The sequence below is a fragment of the Corythoichthys intestinalis genome, chromosome 7 (assembly GCF_030265065.1).
Source record: "Corythoichthys intestinalis isolate RoL2023-P3 chromosome 7, ASM3026506v1, whole genome shotgun sequence".
NCBI classification, from domain to species: domain Eukaryota; kingdom Metazoa; phylum Chordata; class Actinopteri; order Syngnathiformes; family Syngnathidae; genus Corythoichthys; species Corythoichthys intestinalis.
Window position 1 is genome coordinate 44,071,362 of NC_080401.1, and position 13,999 is coordinate 44,085,360.

Sequence of the window (13,999 nt, forward strand, 5' to 3'; positions counted from 1 at the left end):
GCCACATGCTCTCTGTTTTTTTCGTGCTTTTCAAAGTCTGGATGGCTGAAATTCTTTGACCCTACATAAAATGCGCTGCTCTTATCGGCGACATTGGGATTCTCACAGCACATTTTGTACCGCATTTCCGTGCGAGCATCATTTGCTTCTAGCCATGGTACCTCCTACTTTTCAGCAAAAGTCCATTTTTTCGGTAGCTCCGGTGACGTCTCTGTCGTCTGTCTGTCTTTTGACGGGGGTGGGGGAACACGGAAGTAATTACTCAATGTGGCCTGCCTCTTTGACATTTTGAGAAGTTATTTTCTCGTGTCCGCCGCAAATACGGTGGTCAGCCATCGGTACGCAAAAGCGTATGGAAGTCGTTGAGGGCCAGCGCGTTTGTCTACGTCCGGTACGCATGCGCGCATGCGGACCACTTATGTGCACCCCTGGTTATTAATGAAAAAAATTTAAAGTGTTCGTTGGCTGTCACTTAGTAGCATTTGCGATCGCTACACAAAAATAGCAAAGTACATTGCACCCAAGAACGGTCAGAGACGTAAGACAACCAGAGGATATATTATATAAGAAAGACAGGGCATATGGTGGTAAAGGATAGATTGTTGAAACAGGAGAATGTCATTGTCAGTGGCGTAAGGCAATGCACACAAGAAAAAGGTGTAGATAAAAAAGCTAACTCTGGATCAGGTCGGCGCTTTTTCCCCATCTTTTTCAGCCCTTGGCACTCAAGCCATCTCTTTAACTGAACATTTGTATCTTCTTAGGTTTAGCTCAGTAAACGTCTCGTTCGTACACTAGTTCCATGCATTTACTATTAGGAACAAACAAGAGGTTGACCTGCCTAGCAACAACTGCTAACGTCATGAATATTAATGAGCAAAAGTGATGTGTTGCTTGCAGTACGCCATTTAATGAGAAAAAAAGCTTCGAATCAAATTTTGATGCTTCGAGTAATCGTTTAATTAGAGTGGCGTTGTAATGGTTTGTTTTCAAAGTATTTACATTTAGTTTTATTCATTTGGGTGGATACACTGCCCTCTTGTGGCTACAGTGAATACATTTAACATGGCTGAATCTAGCTGCTCCCTGTTAGGACCAAATAAGGTAAGTTTTTTTTGAGGTAGTGTTTTTTTGTGCATTTGTAATTTAGTTTATAGGTATATTTAGCCGTTTTTTTTGTGGGAATACGTGTTTGAATAATTTGTTAGGAGCATTGTAAAAAAAAAAAAAAAAGTTTGCGTTTTATAGTATTTAAGCTAGCTGTTCTTTCATACCATTTGAAGCTCAGATATTTTAATTTATTTTGAAATGAAAGTGCAATTCTGCATACTGTAGTTTGAAGAAAAAATTTTTAGAAAGAATTTTGTTTTGTACTCGCATTTAATGCTTTTGAAAGTGCAATCTTAGCAAGCCTTTGTTTTACATCTCCTAAAATTTATTCTGCAACGCATTACATGTTCCTAATCCGATAACTCAATTATTGAAACTAAATAGTTGATAGAATAATCGACTACTAAAATAATCCATAGCTGCAGTCCTAGTCATAATGTAAAGAAAATGAAGCACTATACCGTACACTGAAAAATCTGATTACGTTATACAAAAGATACAGTAGTTCTTAGTGTTACTGAAGGTTATTATGAGTGCAAAAATTCAGATCTCTTCCAATTATAACTAAACGGTCCATTTTTTGTGACAGGCAAAGTATAAAGATTATGACTCCACGATAAGGCTATGACATTGAAAAATATTAAAACCACTTAAGAGACCGAGAAGTGGCCGAAAACATCTTCTATATGAAGTTAAAATCGCCACAGAAAGATCATATTTCCACTCTGTGTGAGAAGAGAGAGAGAGAGAGAGAAAAAAAAAACTTCACTGATGTATAATGACAGAGTACAGATGAGGGGGTTTGTGAGCGGGCTTGGTCAACGCTCGCTGGGAAGCCACATGAACTGCCGAGGAAACTTAATAGAGGAGCAGTGTACTGATCTCAAAACCTCCAAGCTGCAGCTGCACGTGCATCATTTTCATGATATGCAATATTACATTTTGTACTACGTGTACATTAAGAAAGTGTGGTAGCAGCTTGTGAAGAAATGGGATGAGGGGAAAAATCAATAGAATCATGGTCATGTGTTGATAAACTGTCATATCAATCACACATGACGGGTGTCCAAGTATAAAAAAAATAAAGCCAGTGTGAATTCAGGAAAATTACACTGTGTCTTTAGCTGGAAAAAAAGTATTTGGAATCCCCCTGGCCTGGAAAATTATTTTGTCGTTAGGCACTTGCATAACAAATATTTATTTGTGCGTGCGTGTAGATCCCCAAAGTCTCTGGCGCATACATCATCATGTCTGTGTGGTGTTGTGAGCCAAAACAGTCCTAAATGATTATGAAAAGAAGGTCTCGCCGTCATTGTTAGGCAACGATGACTCACAATGGATCGGACGATATCCAGAGTAGACATGATTTTCTACCCTTAAATTATGAATCATTGTAGGCTGAACTACAATGTGGCAAAAACATCCCTCCATCCAAATGTACTGAAAATGAGTTAAAGTACAAATCATGGAAACACTTCAAAGATTTGCTTTTATAGGGAAACAGGAGAATTTGCATTTATTGCCATCTGCTGCCAGGATTGGGAAGGTGCAGTTCTTCCCTATTTGAAATAAAGGTCATGAATTTGGGATCTGGTTACAAACTCAAAGTGCTTCCTAAATTGCATATGCAATGTCTTACGACTTCAAAATTCTTGAATGTCATAGAAATGTGTTAACTACAGTATAAAGATTGACGGATAAAGTACTATAAAGCACAGTAAAAGGGCTGATCTGTCAAAGGGAACGACAACACTGTTATAATGTGAATCCCAGTGGAAAGAATCTTGTCTAATACTTAGAAAAAAAGAAAAAAAAACAGAATTCAATTTTCCTGATGTGTAATAGTGGCGAAAACCATGAACAAAACTCCAGGAAGCGGCTTTAAGCGACTTATTATCAACTAAATGGAAACCAATGGGATGGAGGTTTCAGCAGAGGTGGGTAGAGTAGCCAAAAATTTTACTCAAGTAAGAGTAGCATTACTTCAAAATAATATTACTCAAGTAAAAGTAGTCATCCCAAAAATGTACTCAAGGAAAAAAGTATTTGGTGAAAAGTATACGAAAGTAATTAGTAACATTGTGAGTAACTTCTCACGATGTTAAATTTATTTTTTTCTTTTTATACAGTGGTATTTTTTTCCAGCAGTTATCTGTATGAACTGATATTAATATACAGTAGTATAACCTATTACATAACCACATTTAGCACACAAAAAAAAATAAATACAAAAAATTGTTTTGCATTCCAATAGAAAAAAAATCTACAGAAATGAAGCATCATTCGTCCAAAGAGCATGATTGCCCTCTAGTGGAGATTTTCTGTTTTTTTGTATTAGATTCCGTCCCTCACAGTTGAAGAGAACTTATGATACAAATTAAAGACCTCTACATGCTTTGCAAGTGGGAAAACCAGCAAAATCGGCAGTGTATCAAATACTTGTTCTCCCCACTGTAGCTCAAAGTAGTGGAGTAAGAGTAGTGTTTGTTCTTCACAAATCTACTCAAGTAAAAGTAAAAGATATGGCTTACTAAAACTATTCTTAGAAGTACATGTTTTCTCAAAAAGTTACTCAAGTACATGTAACGGAGTAAATATTACGCGTTACTACCCATCTCTGTGTTGAAGATGTCAAAAGAGCACTTATAATTGGTCAACATGTCTCAAATCCTCCAAAGTACAAATCTATTTTGAAATATTTTTAGTCACAAATTTGGTTAAAAAATCCTGTGTGTCCAAATTCTACGACTACATAGTCAAAGTCAAAAATATTTACAGCCCTTAATCATCAAAATCAACATAAAGAAAAACAGCACTGAGCTTCACAAATAAATACTGTACCTATTAGCGAATAGTAACCATGAAAACAAAATAAAATGTAAAAATAAATTAGGGAAAAATAAGAAACGAAGAAAAGAGTACAAATGTATTTTCTACACCTACAAGTTACCTTTTTACTGAATTTAACTCTATTAAGTAATTCTTATTTGTTTGGGCTTACCAGAAGCCCACGATAAAGGGTTCTAGGTTGACATTAGCATGTCACCTGTAATTATGAGACGCAGAATTATTCAGCTCAAAATGAGTAGCAAGATGCTTCATAGAATTCAACAGCCAATCAATGAGTTTACCGCAACCTGGAAAGCTAAACCGCAATGTAGTGTGTATATACTGGATGTGTGCCCTACGATTGCTGTTGACACCTCAAGACAGCTGAGATAGCCTCCACCTCGGTCGTGATCCAAATAGGAAAAGGCACATTTTGATTGCACTCCAAATTGTACTTTGACCCTCTGAGCAGCCAGGACAGTGGAAATATATGCGATATACACAGTAAAAGCAACTAATGACTAAGGGTTCAGGAAAAGAAGTCCCTATTTTAAAAACAACAGGAAGTAGCAGCGTGTGCGAAACTGACCTTAGCCCCACAGTCTGCATCCTTCTCCACACAGAAACCGACAAATGCTGGGTCAGCTACTTTGACAAGGATGTTATCCACACAGTAGACATGTATGAACTCAATCCCCCTCCGTTGCATGTCGTCCAGGATGCCCTGGTTACCCAAGGCTCTGTATAGACCCCCATTTCCATCTGAAACACAGGCAAGACACCTTTGAATTTTTTCGCTCAAGATGTACAAGCGCAGACTCTTAAACGAGACGCGTGCAAATTACCAGGAGCCATGGACAGCTTGCATTTACTCTCAAGGACGATCTTGCCATCATAGTCCATGGCTGGAAGCATGCCCTGCTGGAAGAAGATTATATTCTTCTTATCCAAGCCGAAGTAGTTAAACCGTGAGAAGAAGTCCTTGGTGGATTCCATTGTCCTGCCGCTGGTCATTATGTACCTGAAGGCAAACAACACCAAGACCAGAAAAAAATGCTCATCATTTGTGCGTACTGGCAGATACTTTTGCCATTGTAGTTATCAAATCCAGTGATTCCGAAACTGTGATACGAGCACCAGCAATGTTACGTGAGAGATTGACTGGATTAAATGTTAAAAGAACATTTTTTTGAATCCACTACGGTGTATTTGTGAAGTAAAGATCAGTTGTATTCAACGAAAATACAAAAGATTCAAATTGTTGTTTTGCAGTGGTATGAAAAAGTGTCTGAACCTTTTGGAATGTCTCACATTTCTGCATAAAATCACCTTTATATGTGATCTGATCTTTGTCAAAATCCCACAGATGTAAAAACAGTGTCTGCTTTAACTAAAACCACCTAAACATTCATAGGTTTTCATGTTTTAATGCAAACAATGACAGAAGGGGGAAAAATAAGTGAGTGAACCCTCTGCCTAAGAAGACTTAAAGGGCAGTTGAAACCAATTTTTACCAAACCATTTAAATCAGGTGTGTGCCCAATCACTGATGAGTAGTTTAATGCTGCCCTGCCCACTATAAAACACACACTTGGTAAGAATTGTCTTGATGAGAAGCATTGTCTGATGTGCATCATAGCTCGGTCAAAAGAGCAGTCTGAGGACCTGCATTCAAGGATTGTTGATTTGTAAAAAGCTGGGAAAGGATACAAAACCATCTCTAAAAGTCTGGATGTTCGTCAATCGACAGTCAGAGAAGTTGTCTACAAATGGAGGGAGTTTGGCACTGTTGCTTCGCTCCAAAGGAGTGGCCGTCCACCAAAGATGACACCAAGAGTTTAGCGCAGAATACTCAGAGAGGTAAAAAAAAAGAACCCGAGAGTGTCTGCTAAAAACTTACAGAAATCACTGGCACAGTCCATATCTCTGTGCACACATCAAATATATGTAAAACTATGACCAAGAATTGTGTTCATGGGAGGACCCCACAGAGGAAGCCACTGCTGTCTTAAAAAAACATTGTTGCTCGTTTAATGTTCGCAAAAAGCCCCTTGGACAAAAAATATTTTGTGGACGGAAGGAACCAAAGTTGAATTGTTTGGGAGTAACACACAACGTCATGTGTGGAGGAAAAATGGAACAGCTCACCAACATCAACACCTCATCCCCACTGTGAAGCATGGTGGAGGGAGCATCATGATTTGGGGCTGTTTTGCTGCCTCAGGGCCTAGACAACTTGCAATCATTAATGGAAGAATGAATTCAAAAGTTTTTCCGGATGTTTTGCAGGAATATCTGAGGCTGTCTATCAGACAGTTGAAGCTAAAAAGAGGATGGATGCTGCAACAAGACAATGATCCAAAACACAGAGCTAAATCAACTTCAGAATGGTTTCAGTAGAACAAAATGCACACTCTGGAGTGGCCAAGTGAAATTCCAGACTTGAACCCCACTGAGATGCTGTGTCATGACCTAAAGACATCAATTCATGCCAAACATCCAAGGAATCTGACTGAACTACAGTAGTTTTGTAGAGAAGAATAAGCCAAGATTAGTCCTGATCGATGTGCCAGACTGATCTGCAGCTACAAGAAGCGTCTGGTTGAAGTTATTGGAGCCAAAGCCGTAGCCAGAAAATATTAAATGTGATGGTTCACTTACTTATTTTTTCCCCCTTCTGTAATTGTTTGCATACTATCCTCATTAAGATATGATAACCTATAAATGTGTGTGGGGTTGTAGTTAAAGAAGACACAGTTTTTTCATCTCTGTGATTTTGACAAAGATCAGATCACATTTGATGGGGACTTTATGCAGAAATGTGAGAAATTCCAAAAGGTTCAGATACGTTTTCATACCACTGCAGAACAGTTATTTTTCAAATATTTAGGAATTTCTTGAGGTAATACCATTTAACTAAATCCTAAACTGCAAACATTTGGGCCTACTACTCTACTGTATTTGAATATTGGACATGATGGCGGTGGTACTCAAAGAGCTAAGTACATTTTGATGTTGTACTTGCTGTATAATGTTCAAGAACCACTGATCTAAACCAAATCTCCATGTGACACGCTGGTTCTAAAGTATTAGAATTTCTTCAAACAGCGGCAACGACTCAAAAACGGGAGGAAAAACAGGTAGCTATGATTACCTTGACTATGACATCAAGGGTGTAGAGTCCACTTGAAAAAAATAAATAAATATCACACACGAGGAAGTGTGGGTATTCTCTATGACTGGCAGTCATAACTCTTTATTGCATCCGTGGCATTGTCCTTCACTCCACAATAAACTTGCTTGATGTCAATTACGATATTGGCATGAGCCATTAAAAAGGAAGCTAAAGCAAATGGTTAGTCTTCCAGTTAAATCAAACCACTGAACTTCAGTCTTACCAAGGAATGATGCACTTGCTTTTGTTTTTCTCCTCGACCAGATGCTGAAGCTTCAAAATGCGCTCGGCCTGGATTTGAAAGAGGGTCTTATGGGATGGTAGCCCCACGTCGTACATGCCTTTGGGGTAGGAGACCCCCAGTCTGGTTCCCTGACCGCCAGCCAGAAGCAGCACCGCCACTTTACTCTGGGAGATACATTCCAGACCTGAAACAATGGAGGACTTTTTAGGCCTGCACAATTATCGTTTGAATATCGCCATCGCAATGTTCGCATACGCAATAATCCTATCGCAGGATGTTCAATTATTATTTTTTATTTTTTTGAACACGTAAACTTTTGGTTTGCTTCATAAAAGCAGCAAGTTTACCGAGACATGGCGTCTTGTATCCCTTTAATACTCAGCAGTCTTCATCATTCACAGATAAACCCCCTTAGTTGGAAGGCCGGTGGGGGAATACGGTACAAAATCAAATGTTTCTTATTTTTCAACATCGTCATATGCTATTGTTTAGCCACAGCTGGATTCATTACCTCATTACTATTCATCCTTCACATAGCCGCTGGCAACAGAAATATCGTTCAATCCATCTGTAGGCGACTGGGAGATTAGGATTTTAGGACACTGTGCGCTGGTCCTCATGGGAAACTCAGTCTACCTTAAGGCAAAACACTACCGCTTTTTTCCACCTGAGTCGCTAAAATTGACCAAAACTGAAAGGTTACCTAGTGATGCTTTAAATGTATAATGCAACAATAAAAGAATTACAGAAAGTGAGATGCCATTTTTATATTGTAGAATATGATAAATTGTTTAAAGAATATAAAATAAAGAAATTAAGAATACAAGGATAAATCAGAAAAACAAGGGGGAAACCCAGGAAAAACAATATAATAAAATACTGAATGCAATACACTAATAGAAAAACATGGTGAGTCAATCAAAGTCTTCCAAAACAGCAACTCGAGTCATCTGGTGAAAATTCTTCTAGTTTTAATATTGCCATATATATATATCGCAAATCCCCAAAAAGTTGCAATGTAAGTTTTTTTCAATATCATTCAGCCCGAGGACTTTTAAAACTTCTACATTAAGATTAGATTGTTAATCAAGTCTATCTAAATTGACAAGTTTATGTTTACAAAGCACAACATCTAATCGGTAAGAATGGTCATAGTGCATTCATATTACCTTCATTAATAATTACAATCAGAACAATAAATCCCGCACTATTCATGAGAATGAGTTTGATTTTAAATGGGAGTTTATCGATAAGGTTGGAATACACTACACCTATTTCCTGTTAAATGGCGTTTTTATTATAAATGTTCATCTTATCAAAGTAACTACCACAACACATAACTTTTAACTACTATACATAAACCTGGCCTGGCAATTAATTACTTTAAAAGCTGTTCATCTTGTCAGTTTCTTTCCAGAAAATCCAAATTCAACTCATTGACTTTTACTACGTGCATCATAGTCAAAATGAGTCAAACCAGTTGGGTGGGGGTCACCAAATAAGAATGAAGTTATTTTTTATGGCGCCTGAATGCTTTATGGATTCATAAAGTTTATGACTGTTCTGCTTTATCGTACCTAAACGGCTGCTATGTGACCCGATTAGCAATGCTACTTTGTCTTAAAGTGAAAAACAGTAACCTGGGCGGACCCGCTAGACTTTGACTAGCCACCTAAACATAAAACACAACTTTTTTTCTTATGCGATTTGCTCCTGACAAAGCCCAGTGACTTCATCACCAGGGGAATGAGAGACACACAGTCTACATCAGAGAGGTCAAATCAAAACCAGATGATTACCACAACAGCCTTACTCGCCCCCTTTGCTGTCATTTTTCTGCCGGGAGGAAAACCATAACAGACCTCCACAGGCGGGATTGCGCAAAGTAAATTATTCTTGCCACATTGTATGGGACGGGAAAAAGGATTTTCCTTCAACATTATGATTTTTTTTTTCTCGGAAAAATGAAAATAAGCATTCATTTTGGAGCAATCTTTAAATAATGACTCGACCCCAAACGCCCACTTTTCATCAGGAAAATCGTCACACCCTTCTGACTTGTGGTCTAGTGGTGTGATGTCAGCACAGTAACGTGAGACAATTTCTACATCAGAAGTTTTGGATTTTGGACATTAGGCTTAATATTCAAGTTCGTAGGGGTTTAATTAGTTGGTGGAGTCGATTTCAAAAAATTCTGTGCAGTTTGTAAGTTATTTGATAGTTTCAGGGCTACGGAGTGGCTAAGCTAGCGCAAGTCGATGGCACCTTTCTAGCATGCCAACAAAAAAATGATGCAGATCTACAAACAGATCCAACATAGTCAAATAAATTCAAAATGCAGATCATTGTTCCAAAACACCCATGCGGCCAAAACAATGTGACAAAAAAAATAAAAATAAAAAAATAAAAAATGTAATTCATTTCATTCTGCAGCACTATTTTTTTTAGATGCGTAATAAGACCACAATAGAGAGGAGTACTTCAGCCACTCGTGCTCACGCCGCATTCGAGGAAGGTTGGAAGTCCGACTTATTCCGCTCGCAGGGTACAAGTTGCGACCTCAAAGCGTTCCAAGCTAATGTAAACAGCCAAGATGGCCGATCGCGACAAGTTGTTTGAACTTTATTTATTCATCTTTGTTGCTTCATTTGCTGTTTCTGATTGTGTATCATATTGCCTCTGCAAAGCCCTTTGAGACAACCTTGTTGTGATTTAGGGCTATACAAATAAAATTGAATTGAATTGTTTTTTTATTTTGGCCATCAAAAGACATTTTGACCTCCAGCGAACCTGCTTTCTCATAAGCGATCAAATAGTGGAGGTATTCCAATGATATTTTCCCCACATCGGGGTTGGAAACTCTGACTTCCCACCTTCCTCGAATGCACATCAGTCTGCTGAGTTTACTGACGGCCGGCAACATGGTGACATGTTCATTTAGAGGCTGTGGAAACAGAAGAAATGGGCAAAGGAAAGCTTCCAAAATTCTCTATGAAGAACGAGGAATGATATAAAATGGTTACTTGCTGTTGGCTACAACATAAAAAATCAGCGGTGAAAAACACTGATGTGTTATCTCTCCGCCCTGCTCCTTCGCAGAGCTTCTAGATTACAAATATTGCTGTTCATACTGCAAATATTGGCATGCAATGGTAAGTTTTAATATATCTTGAAAACATAACCAACACTATTAATTGCATGGGTCATTGATCATTTTCATGTGTGCATATGTGCATGCTAAGTCGGACTAATTGACACGCACTAGCTTAGCCACTCTGGAGCCCCGAAACTAACAAATAACTAACAAACTACACGGAATTCGTTGGACTCAACTTCGCCGACTAATTAAACCCTCTCTAACTCGAAGATTAAGCCTGATGTCCAAAATTCTGAACTTCCCCTTAAAGTCGATTAAAATGTGTGAGAACTGCGATTGATAGCCACCAAAATCTTATGTGCAGTCCTTTACTAATGAAAAATTCCAACCTTGGAAAATATCTAAAAAATAAGCCTCTTCATGCATTGCTTATAATAGTTTTAGAATAGATGAAGCTCTAATGGCAGCTGGCCATCACTTCTAATGTCCTAAATCTCTGAAAAAACCCATCATATCTCTACTTTATACACAATTCAACCTTCAATGCGGAGATATTTTTTTGGGGTGTCGTCATTAGGCTAATGTGTCAAAAAAGCAATAACTGCCCAGAAAATGGGGAAAATCCCAGAATTTGCTGAATGCTCTCACAAAACCTCACTTAAATCACAACTGTGTAGCAATCGACGTCTTCATTGATGGACACTTGATCTTTTTAAGCTTTTCTAAAAATTTCTGTAATACCAACACTTAGAGTAATAATATTATCACTTTTGTTTGGGTGCATGTTGGGAAGAGTACTTCGCATGTCAATCATTTACTACCTGATGGGTGGGAGGGGGGAACGTACAATGTCCTGTAACTACATAAGACGGGCGTTCACGTACTGTAGTGTAGGTCTATCGTCGACAGATAGTAAAGATTTTAGATTTTAACCTTGTTAAAGAGTCGCATTTCAAACACTGGATGACTGCAACAAACCCCACCAAAAAAATGACTCATAGATTTCACACTTTTGTTAACTTTGCCGTTGCTACCCACACTGATGTTGCATTGTCACTTTTGACACGTATTTCACCTTCCAGTTTTCTTAGCAACACAGCTATTGCTGTAAAATTGAAAAGTTATATATATCCAGAAAAAAATATGACTCACAATTCAAACAGTCTTGAGCAACTACAGTGTAGTGAGTATCAGTACGAATATCTGAGTGTAAGTGTAAGCATAATTATGCTTGATCAAAAAGTGTAGTGCTGAAACCCTGGTTGTTTTATTAATGAATATGGTGTTTTTCCTATTACCAGAGTGTGTGTAAAATGTACTGCAGCAATCAATTGATTTTATTGATTAGTTTACGTATATTTGGATTTTTTAAATTCTTTTTGGGTTTAAGTGGCTTTAATTCTTAAACAATGCAAAACACTAACAACAAAACTACAGCGTAGAGCTAAATTAATATCGCTGTCAGTGTCAACATATTAGTGACTGTGCCGCTTGATATAACAACTTATCTGACTTCTCTAGTGACTGTATTTTCAAAACACACTAGTACAAAGAAACTGGCGATATCATCGAATTTCTAGAATGTAGCATAAGTTGTTTTGAGCTGTTTTTTCATAAGACAAGGGGAGGAAAGTAATATTTCCATGCCATATAAACAAGTTTAAATAATGAAATCTTCCATACAGACAACTTGATCACCTTTTTGCTCCCAACGTTTGAGACTTCCCTTATCCCTCGTCACACTGCCCAGTACGTCCTGGGGTACCGGCTCCATGCGGGCGTCCATTTTTTCATTCTTAGTGCAGCTGAATGACTTCATGGCCCGCTTGAAGAAGCCATTGATTTCCTGGAAGTCTATCAGTTGTAGCTCCTGGTTTAAAGACGCGCGTTCATCAGGACTCAGCTTGTCCCAGAAGCCCAGGAGGTGAGCCTGACCGGCCTCAGTCAACCTTTGAAGGAGTCCGCTGGTTTTCGGGTCCATGGTCAGTGATGGGTCTGGTAACAGAGAATTGTAGTAAAAAATTAACAATGAAAACCCATTGAAACACCTCAACAGAAGGCTGCGGAACAAATTAAAAACCCAAACAAAAAATCTTTCAAGCGCATATACTAACCACTCAACCACCACACCCTTAAAGACCCTGTTAAGTAAAACCTTAAATTTGTTTACGATACAATTTTAAAAGTAATTGCTGACAAGAGGCTTGTTTAGTACTAAAAATGCAGTGTTAAACAATTCCAAAAATGCTCATTTTTACGTCCGCGAGTAGGTGAAGCCGAAAGAAGGCTGAGGTTATGTATTTGGTTCCGTCTGTATGCGTGCGTTCAAGTTCGAGATCAACTCAAGAACGAATAAAGTGATTATTATCAAACTTGCAGGCTAACATTATAAGAAGCAGTACAGTCCCTGACAAAAGTCTTGTCACTTATCCATTTTGTAGAAACAATTGCTAATAACCTGACTTTTAATTATTCAATTGGTTTCAGAAATGGCTCATATGAAAGCTAAGACCCTCCCAAATGATGTTGAATGTACAAAAAAATATTTGTTTCACTGAAAAAAGATTTATCATTTAATGAAGACATAAAGGTCAAATTTTGGCAAGACAAAAGTTTTGTCGCCTACAGGAAGTAGTGTGAAAATTCAACAAAAAATGTACTTCAAATACAAAAATATGTTACATAACATAAGCAATTTAAATAGTGGGGTGCTGTGAGATCCGAATTTAATATTTTGTATGACTTCCATGGGCTTGAAGGACTGCATCCATGTGGTTCGGCAAGGATTCATACAAGTCATCACGAACATCAAAAAAAGCAGTCTTGCATGCCTCCCAGAGTTCATCAACATTCTTGGGTTTCGTCTTCCATGCTTCCTCTTTCATCCTGTTCATGTTTGGTGACTGGGCTGGCCAGTTCTGGAGGATCTTGATCTTCTTTGCCTTGAGGAACTTTGAAGTAGAGATTGAAGTATGCGATGGAGCTCCATCCTGCTGCAGAATTTGTCCCTTTTTATGGTTAGGAAGGTAAGAGGCAGCTATTTTTAAATTTTAAAGGGAACCTTGGACTTTAAAACTTATAGGCTCTAATAAGCCACAATTGTTCTCTTTAACTAAAATATGTTTTTAGAAACACGGAAAACATTGGCATTGATTTAAAAACCTATAATATTTAGTAGGGCTGTCAAAATTATCGCGTTAACGAGTGGTAATTAATTTTTTTTAAATTAATCATGTTAAAATATTTGACGCAATTAACGCACATGCCCGGCTCAAACAGATTAAAATGACAGCAGTGTCATGTCTACTTGTTACTTGTGTTTTTGTGTTTTGTCACCCTCTGCTGGCGCTTGGGTGCGAATGATTTTATGGGTTTCAGCACAATGAGAATTGTGTAATTATTGACATCATCAATGGCGAGCTACTAGTCTATTTTTTAATTGAAATTTTACAAATTTTATTAAAACGAAAACATTAAGAGGGGTATAAAATATGATATAAAATTTCTTTAACTTGTACTAACATTTAGTTTTTAAGAACTACAG

At 37.9% G+C, this 13,999-nt stretch overlaps 1 protein-coding gene across 2 annotated transcripts in view; it reads right to left on the minus strand.

The window, feature by feature from the left end:
- Positions 1 to 13,999, minus strand: part of uap1 (UDP-N-acetylglucosamine pyrophosphorylase 1) — a 38,935-nt gene that overhangs the window by 19,884 nt on the left and 5,052 nt on the right. For both annotated transcript variants that reach the window (XM_057841490.1, XM_057841491.1), the window contains exons 2-5: positions 12,154 to 12,450; positions 7,338 to 7,542; positions 4,785 to 4,960; positions 4,529 to 4,701 (exon numbers count right to left, since the gene is read on the minus strand). In XM_057841490.1, the coding sequence (XP_057697473.1) occupies positions 4,529 to 4,701; positions 4,785 to 4,960; positions 7,338 to 7,542; positions 12,154 to 12,436 (837 nt within the window). In that variant the 5' untranslated portion in view covers positions 12,437 to 12,450. The remainder of the gene's footprint in view (positions 1 to 4,528; positions 4,702 to 4,784; positions 4,961 to 7,337; positions 7,543 to 12,153; positions 12,451 to 13,999) is intronic.